This window comes from Loxodonta africana, chromosome 16, assembly GCF_030014295.1.
Source record: "Loxodonta africana isolate mLoxAfr1 chromosome 16, mLoxAfr1.hap2, whole genome shotgun sequence".
NCBI classification, from domain to species: domain Eukaryota; kingdom Metazoa; phylum Chordata; class Mammalia; order Proboscidea; family Elephantidae; genus Loxodonta; species Loxodonta africana.
In genome coordinates, this window is record NC_087357.1 from 71,832,471 (window position 1) to 71,857,714 (window position 25,244).

General features: G+C 39.4%; 1 protein-coding gene across 1 annotated transcript in view; it reads right to left on the reverse strand.

The window, feature by feature from the left end:
• USP54 (ubiquitin specific peptidase 54) overlaps window positions 1–24,459 on the reverse strand; it is a 66,674-nt gene extending 42,215 nt beyond the window's left edge. The window contains 2 exon segments of the mRNA XM_064269716.1: window positions 18,524–18,616; window positions 21,675–24,459. Coding sequence (XP_064125786.1) covers window positions 18,524–18,616; window positions 21,675–21,821 — 240 coding nt within the window. The 5' untranslated portion in view covers window positions 21,822–24,459.
• Window positions 24,460–25,244: the final 785 nt, after the last annotated feature.

The following is a 25,244-nucleotide window of genomic DNA, read 5'->3' on the forward strand; positions in this document are numbered from 1 at the left end:
TGTTTTGGAAGAAGTACAGACAGAATGCTCCTTGGAAGGATGACAAGACCTCATCTTACATACTTTGGACATGTTATCAGAAGAGACCGGTCCCTGGAGAAGGACATCATGCTTGGTAGAGGGTCAGCGAAAAAGAGGACAACCCTCAAGGAGATGGATTGACAGAGTGGCTGCAACAATGGGCTCAAACAGCAACGATTGTGAGGATGGTGCAGGACTGGGCAGTGTTTCATTCTGTTGTACATAGGGTTGCTATCAATCTGAACCAACTCCACAGCATCTAGCAACAATTAATGCCTGTAAGTATGTTAAGTGCTACCTAAGTGTTAGCTACTACTATTACTGTTCCAATTGGGAGCCATTTTAGGTTACTAAAAAGCCTGACTGCTACTGTCTTAGCCCTGAGTCAGAGATGCTTCTCCCTTGAGCTCTCTAGTCTCTGAGATGATAGGAAGGACCAAATCTCCTCTATTCTGTTGCTCCTACTTAAGAGAAGTAGATTTCCCATGATCCAGATAGTAAGGGTTTTAGCATAGCAAGTGGAAGACCTGTGGTCAGAGCTCTGCCCATACCCACAGTAGATCTGCAGTAACAGATCTGATTCTTGCGTTTAGTGGTGTCAGCATCTCCATGCTATACTCTTGTCTCATCTCTTTTTTAATTACAGGCAACTTTCTCCATAAACACACTGTGGATCTGAGTGAATTTAAAATGGTCGCTGTCTGCGTCGTTTTTATTTTCTTATTTTAGTTATATTATTGGTCGTGCTCTGCTATTGTTAGGAAGAAGCAAGTGTCTTAGGGATGAAGCAGGCTTAGCCCGCCCAGAATGCATCTGTGGAGCTGCAGCTCCGGAAGAAGCTGTAGCACAAAGCCCCTCTGTTAGGGCAGCACACTAACCCTGTGTGTCCCTCTCACATGAGCACAGGGGCTGGAACGGGCCTCCTCCTGTTCCTTTTTCACCCTCCTCCCACCTTTCCCAGAGGGAGATCCTGTTCACACCAAAGAAAGCCAAGAACATTTAGTTCAGCAGTAAGAACAGGTGGCAGCACCGAGAAGGAACAAAAACTGGTATTCTTCCAATTGCTGCGGGAGGGAGAAAGGGAGAGAAGAACCGAAACTCAGCAATCATTTTTCCCTGTGGGGTCCCTGACAGTTCCATTTCAAACAGCAGAGAAAACCCACCTCTGAGGTTTCTCTCAGCTCCTCCTCACAGGGTGAAACCAAAGAGGCCTTCCTTTTCATTCTCAGGATAAGATAAACTCAGGGCAAATTACTTATGCCTGATAGCTATTTTCTTGGATAAAGCACAAAAGCAACAAGAACTTAATGACTAAAAGCAGGTGCTTCCCCACCCATCTCTTGGATCAAGCAGCAAACAACTCTACCCACACGAGCACGTAATTACTTGGATTACTAAAAACCATGTAAATAAGATAAAAGTGCCAAAAAGACAGAAAGTTTTTGTGCTTTGGCATCTACAAATGCAGCTGTTGCATAAGTTGTTTTTATTTCCCTAAAACACGGTCTTGTCTTTAGGCGGGGAACACCTGTCTATTTCTCTCTCAGAATTTCCTAACTTTACATCTAAAAGAAGTCATGAGTAGAGATGGTGGGAGTCAAGGGGAAGTGCTGTCACTAATTTTGAGGCTGTATAGGCCTTTGGAGAGTTCCTCAGTAAGCAGTTCAACTCATCCCTGAAAGATGTCCAGCAATACCTTCTGCAAAGACATGACACACTTTCCACTCTGCCACTAACTCAACCCTGAGGGTTTCTCTTCTTGATCTGGGCTTCTCATCTCTCACCATTTTGGCTCTCATCATCACTACTTTTCTCCATGTCTCCTAGGAATCGGAAAAACTAAATGTGGCCAATCTAGCCGGTTTATAAACCCAATCCTCTGGATGGACAATGAGCAGTAGTCCTTGAGGGTCATGGACTACTGGGAAAGAGAGCTTTCCCTGGTTTTGTGTGTTCTAAGAAGGTTGAAATTTCTCCTTCAAAGGAGGAAAGAGTATGCACCTAAAACAGTAACAGGATTTTTTAATATTTTATTTTAGAAAATTTTAAACATACAAGAGTAGACAAAATAGTATAATAAGCCCCCATGTATCCATCACCCAGTTTCAACAATTACCATCCTGTGACCAATCTTGTTTCATCCATACCACCCATCCACTTACCCCACTCCCAGATCATTTTGAAGCAAATGCCAGTCATTATTTATCTGTAAATATTTCAGGATGTACCTCAAAAAAATAAAAAGTCTGTGTTTAGGACTGCACTGGACAATGGGTTGGAGAGAGATGCTGATGAGGAGTGAGCTACTTGCACCATGTGGACACTTGAAACTATGTTCACCTCTCCTGTCTGGAGGGGAGATGGGAGGGTAGAGGGGGTTAGAAACTGGCAAAATGGTCACGAAAGGAGAGACTGGAAGGAGGGAGAGGGCTGACTCATTAGGGGGAAAGTAAGTGGGAGTATGTAGTTAGGTGTATATAAGTTTATATGTGAGAGACTGACTTGATTTGTAAACTATGACTTAAAGCACAATAAAAATTATAAAAAATTTTTATAAAACTCTGTGTTTAAAACATAACCATAACATCATCACACCCAAATAAAGTTAATAATAATTGCTTACTATCATCGAATATCCCGTCAGTTTAATAGACACTCTTGACCCAATTCTGGAAAAGCCAGAGAACAACTGGTTAGTTTTCCCCTTGGGGTTCTCTAATGTTTAAAAACAGCTACCTCTGGACTTATTGATTTAAAAAGCACCCGAATATCATATATCAAAACCAAACCAAACCCACTGTTGTCAAGTCAATTCTGACTCACAGCGACCCTATAGGACAGAGTAGAACCGCCCCATAGAACTTCCGAGGAGCACCTGGTAGATTTGAACTGCCGAACTTTTAGTTAGCAGCCATAGCTCTTAACCACTACACCACCAGGGCTTCCTATAACAGGCCCTTTAAATTAAAATCAGTCATCAATACCCTATCTTCCCACGAGTTTAGAGCTTTATTTGCACCGTGTTCATAACCCAATATTTTGGACTCGTCATGGTGAGGTTAAAGACCATCATAAACTACCAACCACACTTATCGGTGCTACCTGTGCAAAACAGCTAGACACTCATATATACACAAAGAGGGAGATACAGACAGAAAAAACAAGATTTCAAGACACTGAACAGAAAGACAGAGAGAGAGGCCAAATTCACCAGAGGATGGTATTGCTTTTCATGGGAAATCACCAACTAATGCTGAAACTTTACAAAATACAGTAGTCAATTTACAAATCTTTACCAAGAGCAAAAATATAGGACCTTTATAGATTACCAGCAGTATTCAAATCAAATTTTGAAATCAGTATCATAACCACATATCCCACAGGGGAAATGAAAAGGGCCTGTGGATAATCACCTACCCACAAGGGGAGCCTTTCAGGGGATGCACAAAGATTTTGAGATTGTGTAAATTTCAAGCTCTACCATAAACTTTGGAAAAAAAAAATCGTGATGACAGGTTGACTATAATTTTCTTGCAGTCATATCCTTTTATTTGAATATCATGTACAATTCTGAACTCCAAATTTTAAAAAGGATTCAGTTTTATACTATCCAAGGACATACACTATAAGCACTAAATTGGGAAGGGGGAGGAGAATTATGTCAATGGTTAAATTAGTTGAGAATATTTAAGTTGGACACAACATAATAGGACTTTAATAAACAATAATCAAAGGACTATACAAATATGTTCAAATCCATAGGTAATCAAAACGAATAAGTTCAACTCAAGAAGATGATATCTGGATTAGATATAAGGACATACTTCCTTATATGAAGGTTGTTTATTAATAATTAAAATGTCTAGAGATCATATTAGTAATCTAATCTTCTAATTTAAATAACCAGTTCAACTCAGAACTGTTGTGAGTTGCTGTTGAGTCAATTCCTAGCCATGGCAGAAGGACAACAGAGAACTTCCTATTCCTACAATCTACAAAAGAAAGGGGTAGATTAATAACAAATGATGAGTAATTTCTTATATCACTTTACTCCCATTCTTATGCTTCAGTATCCGAAAGAGGAACAGCCACATGGTAAACACTGAAAAATCTTGAGGGATTGGTTCCCTGGACTGTCAATTTCCCCCTAGTTAACAAGTGGGCTATCAGCAGAACACAAATCTTCCTACCCCATCACACAGTTTAACTGCTCTCCAGATACAGACTTACATTCCAGGACACCTTATAGACAAAGATCTATTCTGCCTCCCCTCCCCTCACTCCCCAGCTTTTATGCCTTATACTGGCATTCTTAAAAAGAAAAATCACCAATTGAGAAGATTTGTTGAATTTAATCAATCAATGCAGCACTCTTCTTTGCCTGTAACAAAAAACACTCTGTCCTACATTCTGGCACTGCAAGGCCTCTAGTACAATCCCTGGAAGGAGAACAAAATCTTTGTGGCATACTAAGTACAGAGGACGGATTTCCTCCCTTGAACAGAGATAAATAAATAAACCAACTCCAAAGGAAAGTCATACCCTGGGGGCTGGGGGTATAAGAGCAGATTCAATATGAATAATAAATAAGAGCTCTGGGCTATAGGCATGACAACAATTTAGGTCAGGAAAAATCTTTCAGTAACACTAGATGGGAATAAATTTGCAGTTTTAGAGAGGACAATGTAATTAGCACACAAACCTCTTATTTGCTAAGTCAGGGTTGACAAGCATTGTGGTTCAAAGCAAGCAGAAACACACACTGACACAAACTCTTTTTCATGAAAGCCATCATTAATAATTCCTATGTAAGATTTCCAGGTTGAAATTACTTTAGAGCCATAGTATCAAGTAATAGAAGGAAAAAAAGTACATTTTTGCAGGACCAAAACAAACAGCAGTATTATAAGTATTGCACACAAATTACCAGAAAGCAAATATAAGCCCTGGATACAGCATATACTATGGCACCTGCTGAAGGTTACAAGGCACAGGAATATTGACAGATGTTCATAGAGCAGAAAAAAGACCCAAAAATGTTCAAAAAGACATAAACCAAAAGGTATTCATGTAAGATTCAGGCCAACATTTTACGTGTTGCGGAAGGGAAAATACACAACTGGAGAGAGGGCAGGGATACATACCTTTTACCCAGACTTAGAAGGGCAAATCCCTCATCTAAAGAGTGGGTTAAGAGGAAGTTAGCTATCGTCTGATTAATCTAGGAGCATGTTTGTGTTTCCTTTGTCCTTAATAGTGTGTTCTAGAATTGAACAATTATGCTCCAACATAAAGAATTCTGAATTTACAGAATTGGCAAATTCTGTATATACTACTACAAATTGAGAATTTTTTTAATTTTCCCGCTTTGAAAAAATTTATGACAAAAGAATTTTACATATCAAACTTAGCATTAAAGAATGCAAACAGGCCATAAACAGCCAGCAAAAAGGAATTCGTATTAGCCTCACCAAACATTCCTCTAATTTTAAATGAGAAGCAGTGAAAAAATGGAATTTAAATATACAGAATTTTACTTACGGGGGTCAATGCAAGGTAACATGTAACATAACCACAGGATGGACTCCCAGGCTTCATTCACTCTTCCGTTCAACCTATCTTTCCTCCCATCAACTCCCCAACACAAACACATATGCACACTCGCATCTCAACCTTCCCTTATCAAAAGTACAGAGGGCTACGGAAACAGACATACTAAAAAAGTGTGAGACCAAAAGTCTCAATAAGGAAATTCCTTTCTGACTGGAACGCTTACACACTGCTGGTGGGAATGTAAAATCGCACAACCACTTTGGAAATCGATTTGACACTTCATTATAAAGCTAGAGATAGAAATACCATACGATCCAGCAACCCCACTCCATGGAATATATCTTAGAGAAATAACAGCCTTTACACAAACAGATAAATGCACACCAACGTACATTAAAGCACTGTTCACAACAGCAAAAAGATGGATGCAACCAAGGTGCCCATCAATGGATGAATGCATTAATAAATTATGGTATGTTCACACAATGGAATACTACGCATCGATAAAGAACAATGATGAATCCATGAAACATTTCATAACATGGAGGGATCTGGAAGGCATTATGCTGAGTGAAATTAGTCAGTTGCAAAAGGACAAATATTGTATGAGACCACTATTACAAGAACTCGAAAAACAGTTTAAACAGAGAAGAAAACATTCTCTGATGGTTACGAGAGTGGGGAGGGAGGGGCAGAAGAGTGGTTTTCACTAATTAGATAGTAAATAAGAACAATTTTAAGTGAAGGGAAAGGCAACACACAATTCAGGAGAGGTCAGCACAACTGGACTAAACCAAAAACAAAGAAGTTTCCTGAATAAACTGAACGCTCCGAAGGCCAGCGTAGCAGGGGTGGAAGTTTGCAGACCATGGTTTCAGGGGACATCTAAGTCAATTGACATAACAAAATCTATTAAGGAGACATTCTGCATCCCACTTTGGAGAGTGCCATCTAGGGTCTTAAACACTAGCAAGTGGCCATCTAAGATGCATCAAATGGTCTCAACCCACCTGGATCAAAGGAGAATGAAGAACACCAAAGACACAAGGTAATTATGAGCCCAAGAGGCAGTAAGGGCCACATAAACCAGAGACTACATCAGCCTGAGACCAGAAGAATTAGATGGTACCCAGCGATAACCGATGACTGCCCTGTCAGGGAACACAACAGAGAACCCCTGAGGGAGCAGGAGAGCAGTGGGATGCAGACTTCAAATTCTCATAAAAAGACAAGACTTAATGGTCTGATTGAGACTAGAAGGACCCCAGAGGTCATGGTCCCCAGACCTTCTGTTACCCCAAGACAGGAACCATTCGCAAAGTCAACTCTTCAGGCAGGGATTGGACTGGACTATAGGATAGAAAATGATACTGGTAAAGAGTGAGCTTCTTAGATCAAATAGACACACGAGACTACGTGGGCAACTCCTGTCTGGAGAGGAGATGAGAGGGCAGAGGAGGTCAGAACCTGGACAAATGGACACGAAAATAGAGAGTGGAGGGAAGGAGAGTGCTGTCTCATTAGAGGGAGAGCAACCAGGAGTATATAGCAACGTGCATATAAGTTTGTTTCTTTTTTCCCCCCACGTGTCCGTCAGTTTGTCATACCATGGGGGCTTTCATGTTGCTGTGATGCTGGAAGCTATGCCACCGGTATTCAGATACCAGCAGGGTCACCCATGGAGGACAGGTTTCAGCTGAGCTTCCAGACTAAGACAGACTAGGAAGAAGGACCCGGCAGTCTACTTCTGAAAAGCATTAGCCAGTGAAAACCTTACGAATAGCAGAAGAACACTGTCTGATACAGTGCTGGAAGATGAGCCCCCCAGGTTGGAAGGCACTCAAAAGACAACTAGGGAAGAGCTGCCTCCTCAAAGTAGAGTCGACCTTAATGACGTGGATGGAGTAAAGCTTTCTGGACCTTCACTTGCTGATGTGGCACGACTCAAAATGTGAAGAAACAGCTGCAAACATCCATTAATAATCAGAACCTGTAATGTAAAAATTACAAATCTAGGAAAATTGGAAATTGTCAAAAATGAAATGGAATGCATAAACATCGATATCCTAGGCATGAGTGAGCTGAAATGGACTGGTATTGGCCATTTTGAATTGGACAATCATATAGTTTACTATGCTGGGAATAACAACTTGAAGAGGAATGGTGCGGCATTCGTCGTCAAAAAGAACATTTAAAGATCTGTCCTGAAGTACAACGTCATCAGCGATAGGATAATATCCATATGCCTACAAGGAAGACCAGTTAATATGAATATTATTCAAATTTACACACCAACCACTAGGGCCAAAGATGAAGAAATAGAAGATTTTTATCAGCTGCTGTAGTCTGAAATTGATTGAACATGCATCAAGATGCATTGATAATTACTGGTGATTGGAATGCAAAAGTTGGAAACAAAGAAGAAGGATCAGTAGTTGGAAAATATGGCCTTGGTGACAGAAACGATGCCGGGGATCGAATGACTGAATTTCGCAAGACCAACGACTTCCTCATTGCAAATACCTTCTTTCACCAACATAAACAGCGACCATACACATGGATCTCGCCAGATGGAACACACAGAAATCAAATTGACTACATCTGTGGAAAGAGACGATGGAAAAGCTCAATATCAACAGTCAGAACAAGGCCAGGGGCCGACTGTGGAACAGACCGTCAATTGCTCATATGCAAGTTCACGCTGAAACTGAAGAAAGTCAGAGCAAATCCACGAGAGCCAAAATATGACCTTGAGTATATCCCACCTGAATTTAGAGACCATCTGAAACACTGAACGCATTGAACACTAGTGACCGAAGACCAGACAAGTTGTGGAAGGACATCATACATGAAGAAAGCAAAAGGTCACTGAAAAGGCAGGAAAGAAAGAAAAGACCAAGATGGATGTCAGAGGAGACTCTGAAACTTGCTCTCAAACGTCGAGAAGCTAAAGCGAAATAAAGAATTGATGAAGTAAAAGAAACGAACAGAAGATTTCAAAGGGTGGCTTGAGAAGACAAAGTATTATAATGACATGTGCAAAGAGCTGGAGATGGAAAACCAAAAGGGAAGAACACACTTGGTGTTTCCCAAGCTGAAAGAACTGAAGAAAAAATTCAAGCCTCAAGTTGCAATAGTGAAGGATTCTCTGGGGAAAATCTTAAACGATTCAGGAAGCATCAAAAGAAGATGGAAGGAACACACAGAGTCATTATACAAAAAAGAATTAATCAGTGTTCAACAATTTCAAGAGGTAGCATATGATCAGGAACCAATGGTTCTGAAGGAAGAAGTCCAAGCTGCTCTGAAGGCACTGGCTAAAAACAAGTCTCCAGGAATTGATGGAATATCAATTGACATGTTTCAACAAACGGATGCAGGGCTGGAGGTGCTCACTCATCCTTGCCAAGAAATATGGAAGACAGCTTCCTGGCCAACTGACTGGAAGAGATCCCTATTTATGCCTATTCCCAAGAAAGGTGATCCAACAGAATGTGGAAATTATAGAACAATATCATTAATATCACACGCAAGCAAAATTTTGCTGAAGATCATTCAAAAATGGCTGCAGCAGTATATCAACGGGGACCTGCCAGAAATTCAGGCCAGTTTCAGAAGAGGACATGGAACCAGGGATATCATTGCTGATGTCAGATGGGTCCTGGCTGAAAGCAGAGAATACCAGAAGGATGTTTACCTGTGTTTTATTGACTATGCAAAGGCATTCGCCTGTGTGGATCATAACAAACTATGGATAACACTGCCAAGAATGGGAATTCCAGAACATTTAATTGTGCTCATGAGGAACCTTTACATAGATCAGGAGGCAGCTGTTCGGACAGAACAAGGGGATACCAATCGGTTTAAAGTCAGGAAAGGTGTGCGCCAGGGTTGTATTCTTTCACCATACCTCTTCAATCTGTATGTTGAACAAATAATCCGAGAAGCTGAACTATATGAAGAAGAACGGGGCATCAGGATTGGAAGAAGGCTCATTAACAACCTGCGTTATGCAGATGACACAACCTTGCTTGCTGAAAGTGAAGAGGACTTGAAGCACTTACTAATGAAGATCAAAGACCACAGCCTTCAGTATGGATTGCACCTCAACATAAAGAAAACAAAAACCCTCACAACTGGACCAATGAGCAACATCATGATAAACAGAGAAAAAAATGAAGTTGTCAAGGATTTCATTTTACTTGGATCCACAATCAACAGCCATGGAAGCAGCAGTCAAGAAATCAAAAGACGCGTTGCATTGGGTAAATCTGCTGCAAAGGACCTCTTCAAAGTGTTGAAGAGCAAAAGATGTCACCTTGAAGACTAAGGTGCGCCTGACCCAAGCCATGGTATTTTCAATCACATCACATGCACGTAAAAGCTGGAAAATGAATAAGAAGACCGAAGAAGAACTGACGACTTTGAATTGTGGTGCTGGCGGAGAATATTGAATATACCATGGACTGCCAAAAGAACGAACAAATCTGTCTTAGAAGTACAACCAGAATGCTCCTTAGAAGCAAGGATGGAGAGACTGCATCTTATACACTTTGGACATGTTGTTAGGAGGGATCAGTCCCCGGAGAAGGACATCGTGCTTGGCAAAGTATAGGATCAGCGGAAAAGAGGAAGACCCTCAATGAGGTGGACCGACACAGTGGCTGCCAATAATGAGCTCGAGCATAGCAACGATTGTAAGGACGGCGCAGGACCAGGCAGTGTTTTGTTCTGTTGTGCCTAGGGTCGCTAGGAGTTGGAACCGATTGGATGGCACCTAACAACAACAACAACATATGAGTTTTTGTATGATAGACTGACCTCTTTTGTAAACTTTCACTTAAAGCAAAATAAAAATAAATAAAAAAAAAAACTCTTTCCAATTAAATGGGACGAGAGAATGTAAAAGACTCACAGAAAGAAGAAAAAGGCAAGTATCAAAAACTCCACAACTAAAATCCAAGAACTACGAGAAGTATGTCATCCCAAGAGAGAAGAATGTTTATTATGGTCCAGGCACTGTCCTAAGCACCAGGAGGAACACCAAGAGGGAAGAAGAGCTGAGCCAGCTTCCTAAAAACTCAATCAGCCATGCTAAATATTGTTAAGCTAAATAATCATGACTCTAGATACAGTATTTTTAAAACTTCGTGAAGGAGGTAAATTTCTGAAAGATGGAAGTGGTTTGGTAGAAGGGAAAGAGAGCACTCCAGGTAAAATGAATGGCATCTGAAGCGTCTGAGAGGCAGGCATAGCAAGTATACCATCTGCTGTAATAGCTGAAACGATGGGTGAACCTGGGGAGGGAAAGAAAAAAGTCTGAAATTAGTTTTTTAAAATGTCTAGAGTGTCCATGGGGAGGAAAAGAGGAAACTGCAAAATTAGTTTTTAAAAATGTCTACAATCATGCATTTTAAGTGATTTAAGAGACAATTGGGAGCCACTTCAAGGTTGTAAGAAGGTAGTAACTTCAAAATAGCACACCAGGGGTAGAACAAATAAAGTCGGGAGATACTAGAGACAGAGAGGCAACTTAGAGATCTGAGGAAAAAAAAACAAAAGGACTCTTTTTGTGAAAGTACTGACCAAAAAGACTTATTATTAAAAATATCATAGACGAGAGAAGAGCCATGCCAAGAAATGACCATCTCTACGGTGAAATTCAGACAATTTTTAGTTTTCTTCTTTACACTTCAGTGTGCTTTCTAGCATGATTGCAGTGCTTTTCCCTATTTCATAACGAAAATCATCATACAGATAAAAGAACATAGTATATATGTACAGCCAGAGAATAATAAATAAATGTTCAGGTGCCCACCACTCAATTTAAGAAATGGAAAAATTAACAATGAGTTTGAGGCTCCCCAAGTGATTACATCCTCTTCCCTTCACCTTCTAGAGGTGACCCCTAAAAAATTTTATGAGAATCCTTACCTTTCTTTTCTCTATATCTATCATGTGCACGTATCCCTGGACAATACGTTGTTTAGTTTTGCCTGTTTTTTTATTTACATGTAAATGGAATCATAGTTTCCGTGACTTGGTTTTTTCACTCAGTGTTATGTTTTCGAGATTAACCCAGTTGATGTATAGAGCTGTAGATCATTCATTTCACTGCTATGTCTTTTACGGGGAGAATAAAACAATTTTAAATCCATTCTACCGTAGTTAGAAATACGTGTTGTTCCCATTTTTCTGTAATCATAAACAATACTACTTTGAACATTCTGGAATATATCTTCTGGTACCTATGCACAAAAGGTTTTTTATGGTGTATATCTAGGAGTGGAATTGCTAGGTGCTAGGGTATGAGGTTAACAGTTTGGCTGCTAACCAAAAGGCCGAACCTATCAGCAGCACCTCAGGAGAAAGATGTGGCAGTCTGCTTCCATAAAGATTTATAGCTTTGGAAATCCTGTGGGGCAGTTCTACTCTGTCCTATAGGGTCGCTGAATCGGAATCGACTCAACGGTGATTAGTTTGGTTTGGTTTAGGGTATATCCAAGTACAATTTTACTAGGTAAAGGCAAATTGTTTCCCTAACTAGTGATATCAATTTATATTCTAACCGGCAACATATGTTCAGTTCTCACTATTCTACTTTTTAGGTAACATTTAATTTTAAATGCTTACTAACCAAAATCACATTTCTTAGATTACTAATGAGAATGAGCATCTTTTCTCAGGCCTAGGGGTCATTTTGGTTTCCTCTTCTGAAAAATGCCTGTTTATGTCTTTTGCATGATTTTTCTATTGACTCATTTATGTTTTACATACCGTTATAGGAGTTCTAGGAAATCCTGGTGGTGTAGTGGTTATATGCTACCACTGCTACTCAAGAAGTCAGCAGTTCGCATTCACAGGTGCTCTTTGGAAACTCTATGAGGTGGTTCTACTCTCTCCTATAGGGTCGCTATGAGCTGGGATCGACTCGATGCCAACGGGTTTGGTATTTTCTTTTTTTAATAGGAGTTCTTATCTATTCTGGATACTAACTCTTTGTTGGTTCCATATGTTGTATACACTTTCTCCCAGTTTGTAGCTTCATTTCCTTACTCTCTTTATGGAATTTTTTCCCTCCTTTTTTAGGAACCATAAACATTACCTCACATAGTGTCTATGAGTCAGAAATTTGGGAGTGGTGTAATTAGGTGGTTCTGGCTCAAAGTCTCTCAAGAGGTCAAGACATTAGCTAGGTCTGCAGTCATTTGAAGACTTGACTGGGGCTAGATGATCAACTTCTAAGATGGCTTACTCACACGGCTGGCAAGCCAGTGCTGGCTGTTTGCAAGGCACATTAGATCTCTTTATGAAGTCTTTTGATGAACAGAAGATCTTGAATTTTTTGTAGTAAAGTGTATCAATTTTTTAACTTTATGTTTTGTATGTTTTGTGTATTAATTTTTTTTTTTTTAATTTTGTCTTCTACATTTCAGTCCTTAATTCATCTGAAATCCTTATTTTGCTATGGTATGAGGTAAGGACCTAATCCATTTTTTTTGTTCTATATGGATAATCAATTGTTTTAAGCACCATTTATTGATAAGTCTACTCTTTCCTTTTGACTCAAAGAGCAAGGAGTAAGTTTCCATACGTCTGCTTCTAGGCTCTTAATTTTATTCTATTGGTTTGTCATACTGTGTCAATTCCACATTATCTTCATTACTATACTTTTATAAGTCTCGATATCTGGTAAACTATGGTGATCATTAGTATAATTTGCCAAGTATTTCTGGCTCTTCCCCTCTTCCTAAGCACATAATCAAACTGCACTTCCTGGTCCTCTTGTGGTTCAATGGGGCCAAATGATTAGCTACGGTCAATGAATTCTGAACAGAAATAACCTGTGACACTTCTTTGCTGAGCATTTAATTGTCTGTGCAAAACTCTCCAGAATTCTTTCTCCCTTTGACTTACAACTAGTAATATTTAACATCATTGCAGCTTTGACACCTGAGCTCCTAAATGACTGTAATTGATACCGTTTCCCTATTAACCTACAGTGGACAAATAATGTAAATAAGAAATAAATCTTTGGTATATTTACCACTGAGATTTTAGGCTTGTTTGTTAACACGGCATAACCTAGCCCACCCTGGCTAATAAATAGGACAAGCTGCTCATTTTGTTTTTCTTCACGAGTGTACTGTCTATTCTTCACTGATTTCTTTGTCATATAAATTTTGGAATTGACTTTTCTCAACTTCCAGGAAAAATCTGCTGCCCAGAGTATAATTAGTATGGCCACATTTGAATAAATGAAGAAATACTGGGAAAACTGTTAGCATTAGCTAACATGAATGGTTGCTACAAAGGTGTTTACTTATTATACTAGATCGCTGTTGGGTTTTCCATAAATGTCTTGTATCTTTTTTGTCAGATTTATTCATAGCTACTTTATATACTTTGTTGATATTACAAAAGTTATCTTTTTAAATTGCAATTTCTTTATGTTGCAATTGAATGCATTGATCTTATACCCAATAACCTGCTAAACTCTCTTGTTGGTGCTATTGATTTATCTGTAGACTCTTCAGGATATTTTTTAATAGCCAATCACATCATCTGCAAATAATGACAACTTTGTTTCTTCCTTTGCAATTTATACCTTTCCTTTGTTTTACTTGTCTTATTTATATTGGCTAGAGTCAAGTTCAATGCTGAACTGTGTTATTTTCATATTATATAAAAAAAATTTCTAAAGTGGGGGACAAAAAGAGACATGCTATAGAAGGACCCAGGTGCTGACAGGCCATCTCAGGGTCACTGCTTCTTCATACATTCATCATCTCTCCCCTTCTCCTCTCAGAAAAAGAAGCCCTCCAGCTCAGATGAAGGAATAGCTCTTGGAAACTATGGCCACTATAACAGTTTTAATTTCTCAGCTACTAGAATCAAGTTCAGCTCATCCATACTTACAAATTAATCCATCTGCATTACAAGTCTATTCATAATTTTCAAATTACGATAATTTAAAAGAATGAAAACAATGCCATCTAAAACCTGAAGTATGTGCAAACCACAGCTTAATTATTTAACATTTATAATGCACTGAGGAATTAAAAAGCACTTTAGGGGAAAAAAAAAAAACTTTAATACACTTCCAACATAGCAAAAGAGGCGGTGAAGGAAAGTAAATCTAAGGGTTAAATCAGTCATGTGATGAGGAGAGCAACAGAATTCCAAAACATCTCCAGAGTTATGAAGACACAAAATAAAGCCTTTGATGCCCTAAGCTCATTGACCTATCTATCACAAGCGACTGCGTCTCTGAAAGCATTCGAAGAAATTTCCTCAGCTCTAATAGACTTCCGTGCACGGATGTCTCAGAGGGTGTACCATAAAGTCTGGTCATTGGTTTTCCTCATCTCTCTGGCTTATATCATATAATCATATTGATTTGTATTAAAGTAACAATTTGTCCCTCAGGACAATGAAATAAGAATGTGACAGCTAGTTCTCCAGAGTCTCACCTGGATTAATGAAGAGTATGGCATAGTCCTCTTTACATGAACAGATACATGCGCACCCACATTCATTGCAGCACTGTTTACAATAGCAAAAAGATGGAAGCAACCAAGGTGCCCATCAACAGATGAATGGATTAATAAATGATGGTATATTCACACAATGGAATACTATGTATCGATAAAGAACAATGATGAATCCATGAAACATTTCATAACATGGAGGGATCTGGAAGGCATTATGCTGAGTGAAATTAGTCTGTGGCAAAAGGACAAATATTGTATGAGACCACTATTACAAGGACTCGAGAAATAGTTTAAACAGAGAAGAAAATATTCTTCGATGGTTATGAGAGTGGGGAGGGAGGGAGGGAGGGGGGGTTTTCACTAATTAGATAGTAGATACGAACAATTTCAAGTGAAGGGAAAGGCAACACACAATTCAGGAGAGGTCTGCACAACTGGACTAAACCAAAAGCAAAGAAGTTTCCTGAATAAACTGAACGCTTCGAAGGCCAGCATAGCAGGGGTGGAAGTTTGCAGACCATGGTTTCAGGGGACATCTAAGTCAACTGACATAATAAAATCTATTAAGAAAACATTCTGCATCCCACTTTGGAGAGTGGTGTCTGGGATCTTAAACGCTAGCAAGTGGCCAAATAAGATGCATCAATTGGTCTCAACCTACCTGGAGCTAAGGAGAATGAAGAACACCAAAGACACAAGGTAACTATGAGCCCAACAGACAGAAAGGGCCACATAAACCAGAGACTACATCAGCTTGAGACCAGAAGAATTAGATGGTGCCCGACTACAGCCGATAAATAACCTGACAGGGAACACAACAGAGAACCCCTGAGGGAGCAGGAGAGCAGTGCGATGCAGACCTCAAATTCTTGTAAAAAGACCAGATTTAATGGTCTGACTGAGACTAGAAGGACCCCAGAGGTCATGGTCCCCAGACCTTCTGTTAGCCCAAGACAGGAACCATTGCCAAAGCCATCTCTTCAGACAAGGACTGGACTGGACTATGGGACAGAAAATGATGCTAGTGAAGAGTGAGCTTCTTAGATCAAGTAGCCACATGAGACGATGTGGGCAGCTCCTGTCTGGCGAGGAGATGAGAGGGCACAGGGGGTCAGAAGCTGGCCAAATGGACACAAAAATAGTGGAGGGAAGGAGTGTGCTGTCTCATTACAGGGAAGGTGACTAGGAGTGTATAGCAAGGTGTCTGTAAGTTTTTATATGAGAGACTGACTTGGTTTGTAAACTATCACTTAAAACACAACAAAAATTAAAAAAAAAAAAAAAAGAGTATGGCATAATCTTGACCTGTCAAAGGCATATCAGGGGTCTTGTAGAGTTTTATCTTCCCTTCCTGCTACAGATAGGAGAATCTGAAGCTGGAATCTCTTATCAGAGATTTCTCCAGGATTCACATCTCCCTACCAGGTATTTTGCCTTGGTATTTTGGTTTTAGTGCCACGAACCTGACTTCCCTTGGATTCGTTGACCAAGCGGCCACTGTGGATCTTGTTTATCTAAAATTAAACACTTAATATCAATGTATCTTTCAAAAAATCAGACCAAATGCTCTTTTGGATGGACTTCTGTCTCAACTGACCTACTCAGAAATGTCACAATCAATTTGTAAAAGATTTGGTTCTATTAAAATTTCATATTTAAACTCCCCAATGAACCAATAGTTTATATTCCATGTTAAAAGTTACAATGGTTCCAAACAAAGGGTGGAGAAAAAAGATGTCTGTGACCCAAGTGGGGAAAAAAAAAGTCAGTGAACTCAGGTATCTCTTCCTAACGATACTTTTCTATCGTGAACTAAAATGCCAAAGAGATGCTGGTTGAAAAAATTTTTTTAACTAGTATAACTCGAAAATTCTCCTAGATTTTTTGGCCAGAATTCCTTCTCTAAGAAGTAAAACCAACCAAACAAAACATACTTATCATCTCTAAGCATCTCTGTGGTAAACTAGAAACTCAGACCTCATGAGACTGAGAAACGACTCTGGAAACTAAGCCAAAACTCAGGCAGATTTATCCAATTGCAAATAATCCACTGTATATCTGGACCAAGAAAACACAGGGATGCTACCATGCAGGAAAAACAGATAAATTAATGGAGAATTGGCCCTTTATACATCTTAATTCTTCCTCTTTAGCAGCATACCTAAAATCTCTCAGTCAGAAATATCTCATTTTAGGCCATTTTCTTTTATTCTAAATGAATCACCAGTTTCATTTTATTCAGAAATAAAAAACCTGGAGCCAGACGACACATGGGGTAGAGAACTGGTTTAAAAAAAAAAAAACTATTATGTATGATAATAGAAAATATTATAGGAAAATTTTAGTGTTGGCATTTCTCAGTAAGAAGAGGTTGTTGCTAAATTTAGCTTTAACAAACAATAGTTAATCCCACTAAAAACGAGTTGTTTATTCTTTCAAATGAAAATTTATCATCAGCTTTTCAGGTAAACACCCAAAGTAAAACAGTGCTTGAATGATATCCTATCACATTAAATAGAGCTATGTGGGCAAAAAGTGTTCAGAAAGAGTGGTGTCTGGGGTCTTAAATGCTAGCAAGCGGCCATCTAAGATGCATCAATGAGTCTCAACCCACCTGGATCAAAGGAGAATGAAGAACACCAAAGACACAAGGTAATAAAGAGCCCAAGAGACAGGAAGGGCTACATGAACCAGAGACTACATTAATCTGAGACCAGAAGAACTAGATGGTACCTGACCACAACCGATGACTGCCCTGACAGGGAACGCAGTGCAGGACCCCTGAGGGAGCAGGGGAACAGTGGGATGCAGGCCCCACATTCTCATAAAAAGACCAGACTTAATGGTCTGACTGAGACTGGAAGGACCCCAGTGGTCATGGCCCCCAGAACTTCTGTTGGCTCAGGACAGGAACCATTGCAGAAGCCAGCTCGTCAGACATGGATTGGACTGGACAATGGGCTGGAGAGGGATGCTGGTGAGGAATGAGCTTCTTGGATCAGGCGGACTCTTGGAACTATGTTGGCATCTCCTGCCTGGAGGGGAGATGGGAGGGTGGAGGGGGTTAGAAGCTGACAAAATGGACACGAATAGAGAGAGTGGAAGGAGGGAGCTGGCTGTCTCATTGGGGGGAAAGTAATTGGGAGTATGTAGCAAGGTGTATTTAAGTTTTTATGTGACAGACTGACTTGCTTTATAAACTTTCACTTAAAGCACAATAAAAATTAAAAAAAAAAAAAAGGTAAAAGAAAAATGTGTTCAGAAAAAGACTACCAGAGCCACACAGTAATTCTTTGAAGCAAGCAAAACTAATTATATTCATCTTTTGCATTAAACCACAGGAAGATAATTCAACAACAAATTCTTTAGCATCTCCTTGATTAACCAAACCAACTCAATGTTAATCATTTGGAAATCTAATCGTAGTTGAGAAGAAGCAAATTTGAAGAACTTACCTTGAGAGCACAAAAGATGCAGGAATCTCCCATACACTTGTGAGTTGTGAGCTGCCTGAAGCTACGTCGGAAGATGTCCAGGTGCCACAAAACCTAGCGACAAAGGGAAAATACTTCTTTACTCTATAAAGAGCCACCATTTAATTTTCAATTAAAGAGCTCAACCAAACATAAGTAATGACTGTAGAAGATATCTCTATTCCCAAGAGAAAAGCTCATTCTAATGTATTAAAATAAATGTCAAAAAAGGTGAGGTATCTAACAAGAGGGATAAACAACCATATTCTGGAAAGTATATTAATTTGAACATGAAATGAAGATCACAGACAGAAAATATGGCATGACATATATGAAAAATGATCCTGAAGAGGAAATCTGTGGCTTAAAAGCTGCATCAAACCCAAAAAACATAAAAGCTGCAGAGTATGGTTTATTTCAACAGTCCATATATGAAAAATAGGGATATTTTTAAACTTATGTTAGAAACTTGAACTGTAGTATGGAATTTTGTCTTTGTGAGATTTTTCAATTTTCGGACCTTTCTGAGAGGTATGACTTCCTTAACAGGATAAAACCAATAGTGATATGAACAGTGATAAATCATACTGAGCGTATGCATGTTGAGAATATGATGTGATGAGAATGGAACTTCTTCTGTGTCCTTCCTCCCAAAAAAATCCGTAACCCCAGTCTAATCACAAGAAAAGCATCAGATAAATCTCAGTAGAGGGTTATCCTACAAAATCCTTGAGCAGTACTCCTCAAAACTATCAAGGCCACCAAGCACTGGAAAATTTTGCAAAACTGTCACAGCCAAGAAAAGCCTAAAGGAACATGGTAAGTAAATGTAATATAGGATCTGGATGGGATTCTGGAACAGAAAAAGGCATAGGTAAAAACTAGAAAATCTGAATATAATATGGACATCAGTTTAAAAAAAATGGTATAAACATCGCACAGTACCTTTGGAAGCTCTGCGCACCTGGGAAACATTTACTGGCATCAAATATGAAAAAGCACTACCTCTGTGCCCCAGGTCATAGGACAGCTCTAGAACTTCTTACTTACATGTCTCGAGGTATACGTTCTAAAAGTTCCTTCAAACATGCTATATTCCCAATAACATCTTTTTATAACGAATGTAATGGGTTCAATACATCTGTGGCAAACACAGCTTTCATATTAAAAGCTAAAACATTAGATCATAACAACAATCACTTTCAACCCCATTATAATACCATTGCTATTGAGTTGATTTCAACTCATAGTGACCCCATAGGGCAGAGTAGAACTGCCCCCAAAGTTTCCAAGGCTATAAATCTTTATGGAAGCAGACTGCCATATCTTTTTCCCATGGAGTAGCTGGTGGGTTCAAACCGCTGACCTTTCAGTTAGCAGCCAAGTGCTCTAACCACTGCGCAACCAGGGCTCCTTTTCATTATAACATGCACTCCAAAACCGTCTATGCCTCAATCCTTAAGTGAGATACAGGGGTGGGTGGGTGGGAGTGTGTGTGTGTGTGTGTGTGTGTGATGTGTTGCATATGGCAATGGAATTTAGAAGAGAAAGTCATAATTACGATTGCATTCTATTGAAAATATAGTTAGAACATACAGAAAGAAGCAGAATCAAAAAGAGGACAATGACCAAGAAGGAGATAAACACATACATTTACATCAACACCTTATTTGCCTGCTTCTAATTTGCGAAAAGAATTATGAGTACATACAAAGTCAAAAACCTAACATGCATCATCTGGAATAAACCTAACCAATTTCTGAAATGTGTGGTAGCAATTAAGATTTTTAACACTTTCAAGCAAAAGCTTGAAAACTAAGAGAGAGTATGAAACTTTCATTAGATGTATAAGCTTGCGGAGAACCTTATATTATGAATGAGTAAACTGAGACACTATTACTTGTACGAGGTCACAAGGCTCGAATATAGAAGGGCTAAAAGCAGAATCCAGGTCTCCTAATTCCTAAGTCCGGTGCTCTTTAAACTACATACACTGTCTTTTCTTCCCTCAGTCTATGTTTTCCTTCCATCTGAGGAGAAAAGCTAATATTTCGCCCAAGTGTAATTATCCTCTTGGGTGGGAAATTTCACTTACTTTTTCTCTGAAAAGGAGAAAAGAAAGTAATTACTTGAAGGTGAGGCCAAATGGGGATGAGCTTAACCCTCCATGTGGCTGACTAAGCACAGCAGAAAGACAGAATCTAGCTTTGGGATTCTGAGACCACTGGGTGAAAAGCAACACCAAAAGGGAAAATCTGGGGTAGATAATCACCTTGTTGTTGTTGGCTGCCGTTGAGTCAGCTTCTGAGTCATGGCAACCTCACGCACAAAGGAATCAGGCTGTTAGGATCCATAGGGTTTTCACTGGCTGATTTTTAGAAATAGCTCGCCAGGCCTTTCCTCCTATTCTGCCTTAGTCTAGGAGCTCTACTGAAACCTGTTCAGCATCACAGCAACATGCAAGCCTCCACTGAGAGATGAGCTGCGGCTGCACTTTCGGTCCTGGATCTCCCACGTAGAGGGCAAAAATTCTACCACTAAAGACATTAGTGGAATTCATTTTCCACTAGCTCAACTCAGGCATATCTGACTAGGCGCTGATCATGAGCCAATACAGGAGGGCTCAGAAAGGAGAGATGAAGAACCAGATGGTCAAAGGCTAGACGCCATTCAATGTGTGTGTTAGGAGCCTGAATATTATGAGAAAAAAAAATAACATATCTGATTATCTTTGATCTGTGGAAAGAATTTTGCTTTCTATACCTGAGAAAATCAACCAGAGTGATAAGACACCTTAGCCTCAAACAGAAAAAAAAAAAAAAAAAGGTAGTAAACACTGTTCAGGAAAACAGCCAATAAACAAGTAGAAAGATTACCTGAACCAGGTCCCTTCCTTTAGGCAGTTAAGTAGTAGTAGTTACAGCTATTTTATTCCTATTATTATTACTGATCTTCTTTTTACAAATGAGGAAATTGAGGTTCAAATTGTCTGAGATCATACAAATAAGCTAAAAAAATGATCTCAGCTGCTGACCTCAAGGATTGTCAAGTATTATATTTAGAAGAGTTATCAGAAATACAGCATCAACAACTAAAAGCCGAAGTCCACCAAAAAGAAAAAAATGACCCTTACCTGCAGGGCACTATTGAGGAAGCAGCTATTTTGTCCTGGCTCATTGCTGAGGCCTTTGCTGGGGGCTATGGAAGTTGAACTTCGAGGCGTAAACATCCCTTGGACACTACCACGACCCCCTGAAAAGTAATTTTTCTTCCAAGACATTATTGCTCACATTTAGCCTGAAACACAGAGGGAGTTTGTGTCGTTTTGTCAGAAGTTTTATTCTGCTGAAGTCCTCGGTAGAAAGAGAATCCAGAATTTAATGAATTTATGTTGAAAGATTTTGAGTTTACAACCTTCCAAACATCACATACATAGCTCAAGAGACCCAGGTATTCTCTTAGATCCAGATGACAGCGTTTCATTTACTCCAAACGATGCCCAAAACACACCATGGCACAGGACTGACGTAGACAGAGAGGTCCTGCAGTGTTGCCTCCTTCTCTTGTTCTTGAACTACCTCCATAAAGTCCTGGTGAAGTGGCTGGACTCCTCAACTCCAACAGCATCCAGATCAGGGCAAGATGTGTTCTTTAGGCTTTTTTTTAATGCTTCTTGTGGACTGAAGATTTTTCCAACTAGAAGGAGAGGTAGACAGATAAGCAGGAATCCAACGTAACCCTCCTCGCCCTCTATTGCCTTGTCCCATCATCCTCTCAAGTAAAAAGGGTAACTCAAGTTCTGAGCAACTGACAAAAGATTCCACAAGGCCAGGAAGCTTGTTTGAATTACATGGGGTTTTTGTTGATGCTGTTGCTGCTATATTTTAACGTGCCCAAAACTTCTACCATCCCATCCAGATCTTCAGAAACTCTCTTTTCCTCCTTTCTTCTGCAACTAGAATAGCCAGCTGTGCCAGAGAGCTTTACCAGAAAGGAAAAAAAAAAAATCAAAAGCTTGCGTCACTTAACGACTCTACTGGCTTTGTGCTGTTCTGCCAAGATCAACGTTGCCTCACCTCTCACTATAAACTTGAAACCTTGGCAAACAATACCAAAAAAAAAAAAAGCTAACAACAACAAAAAAGAGAAACACTCAAACCAAGGAGGCAAAAAAAGTCCAAAAAACACTACACTTTCATGGGAAACCACTCTGAAATTTTCTTGAAGGAAATAAAAACCAACATAAATTTTAGAGAATCAGGCTAACAAAAAAATCACCAAGGAAGCACACACCAAACCAGGAATTGAAACAATTTCTTTTGGATATTGTGAGTAAAAAACTTTTTAAAGTGTATGGTTACAAAAGCCTGTTTAAAGGTGGGAGGGCCGAGTTATCAGTCTGGAGGCTGTTCTGAGTAAAGATGTCTCATGCCAGAGAAACACTCACGGTGAGTAAACCACCTGTCCTTTACATCCAGACCCAGAGAACTGAATCTTTGCCTGCTCTGTTTGCCTGTTTCTTTTTTTGCCAGAGGACGAATGAAATAATTTGAGTTACAAATTACTTACTCCTCAGATTATATTAGAGGGGTTCACAGTCAAAGGCCAACCACTAACCTACTTTAGTTTTCAATTAATTAAAATGCCAGAGAAGCAACAGGAAGTAATACCAAAGCAAGCACCTTCCCTGGAAGGAAATGTTTCTAATCTCCAATTTTAAGTTTTCCTATAAAGCGGCAAGTCCACCTAAGAAACAAATTCAGAATGCAAATGTTAAAACTGGTTTCTAATAGTTCCCCAAGTTTCTCCCTTTCTATCCCCCGTACTACGTACTACCTGAAAAAACAAAAATACTCTAACATCTTAATTATTCTCTGGGAGATAACCTAGCATTATCTCCAGTGTGTCCAGTGGAAAATTTGAGGCACAGGAATACTAAATGGTTGCACAAGACTGTTCTTTCCCTTCTCTAAATTTCCAGACTATTTATAATCTGCATGTCACGATTCAAGTATGATTATATACTGCACTGTCATATCATTACCTCTTTGTTTTTATTACTGTCCATTTGTTTTATATGGTGTCAGTCATATATCCCAAATATGACTATTTGAAATGAAACACTAGTGTCAGGTTTGTGCTAAACACTAACATTCTTTATTTAATCTTCATAACAGCCCTATCGGATAGGTACTATTAGCCCCATTTTATAGAAAAGGGAGGCTTAAAGACGTTAACTTGCCCAGTTGAGAGCTGGTAAGTGGGATAGCTAGAGTTGTTCGACTATAGTGTAACTTACCTATGTATTATATCACACTATTCCAAAAGCTCCTATCACAGTGCCAGTCATACAGGAGGCCCTCAGTAAATACTGCCTGGTGATTAACATGGCACCAGAAAGGAATCCAGGCTTCCCACACAGACTACAAGACCCTCCCCACTTGAAGTCACTAAGCAACTTCCAACAAGCCATGCAGCATTCTTTCAGCTCAGCCGCTGCAAAGGAATGACAAGTACCAAGCCTCTACTTTGCTGACAACCAAAAGGACTTGGCTGGTAGGTGGGGTTTCCAGTACCCACATTAGGAGCCTAATGAAACTCAGTTTGCCCTGTGACACATGCCCCTGAGCACAGGGAGCGAAAGGGAAAAAAGGCAGCAGCAGAAAAAGGACTCTTAGGCTCTGAATGGCAGCATTATGCAGGGTACGGCGATGAGCTCTCATACTTGCTGTAGGTGTGTCAGAAACTAGAGGTGAGAGCCAAAAAGAACAAAGCCAAGACAGCCAGTGCCAAAAAGAACAAGTCCAAGTGAGGCAGTAACAAACGGTCTAATGAAATACTACTGACAAATTGAAAACACCACACTTAAGCTGTAGGTCCAGCACCAAACAACAAAATCCTCCCCCACTGCCACCTACTGAAGATGTCTGAGAAAATAAATTATGGCTCTGCATATGTGACTCTAACAACCTGTTTTTTTTTTTAAAAAAAAAAAAAAAAAGAACTTCTTAGGCAACAAAGTACTTAGGGGTAAAGAACCAAAATGCCTGGAACCTACTCTTAAATAAGACAAAACAATATATATATAGAAAGAGAAAGAATGGTAAAACAAATATAGGAAAATGTTAACAAAAGGTGAATCTTGCTGAAGGGTATGTAGGAATTCTTTGTACCATTTCTCACAACTTTTCTAAAAGTTTTAAATTACTATTTTTAAGTTGAAAGGAATTGATAGCTGTAAAAAAAAAAAAAACAAAGAAAGAAAAAGTTAAGAAGCATGTAAAAACTACCTTGCACTATGTGCAGTATTGAGGAGCCCTGGTGGTGCAGTGGTTAAAACAATCGTCTGCTAACCAATAGGTCAGCAGTTTGAAACCACCAGAGGCTCCAAGGGAGAAAGATGTGGCAGCCTGCTTCCACTGAGATTTACAGCCTTGGAAACCCTATGGGGTTGCTATGAATCAATCAACTCAAAGGCAGTGGGCTTCGGTTTTTTATATGCAGTATTATTACTAGTGATTCAACTCAGAATCATGACCAAAAACATTAAACTAGTAGATAATACCATGCCAGATGATAGTGGCAGTCCCAGACTAAAAAAAATTAAGAGAGAAGACAAAGAATATAGATCTGAGGAGAAAATAATATAGAGTAAGGCTCAAATACTATTCCTATGAAAAGGAGAATTCAATATATATTATAA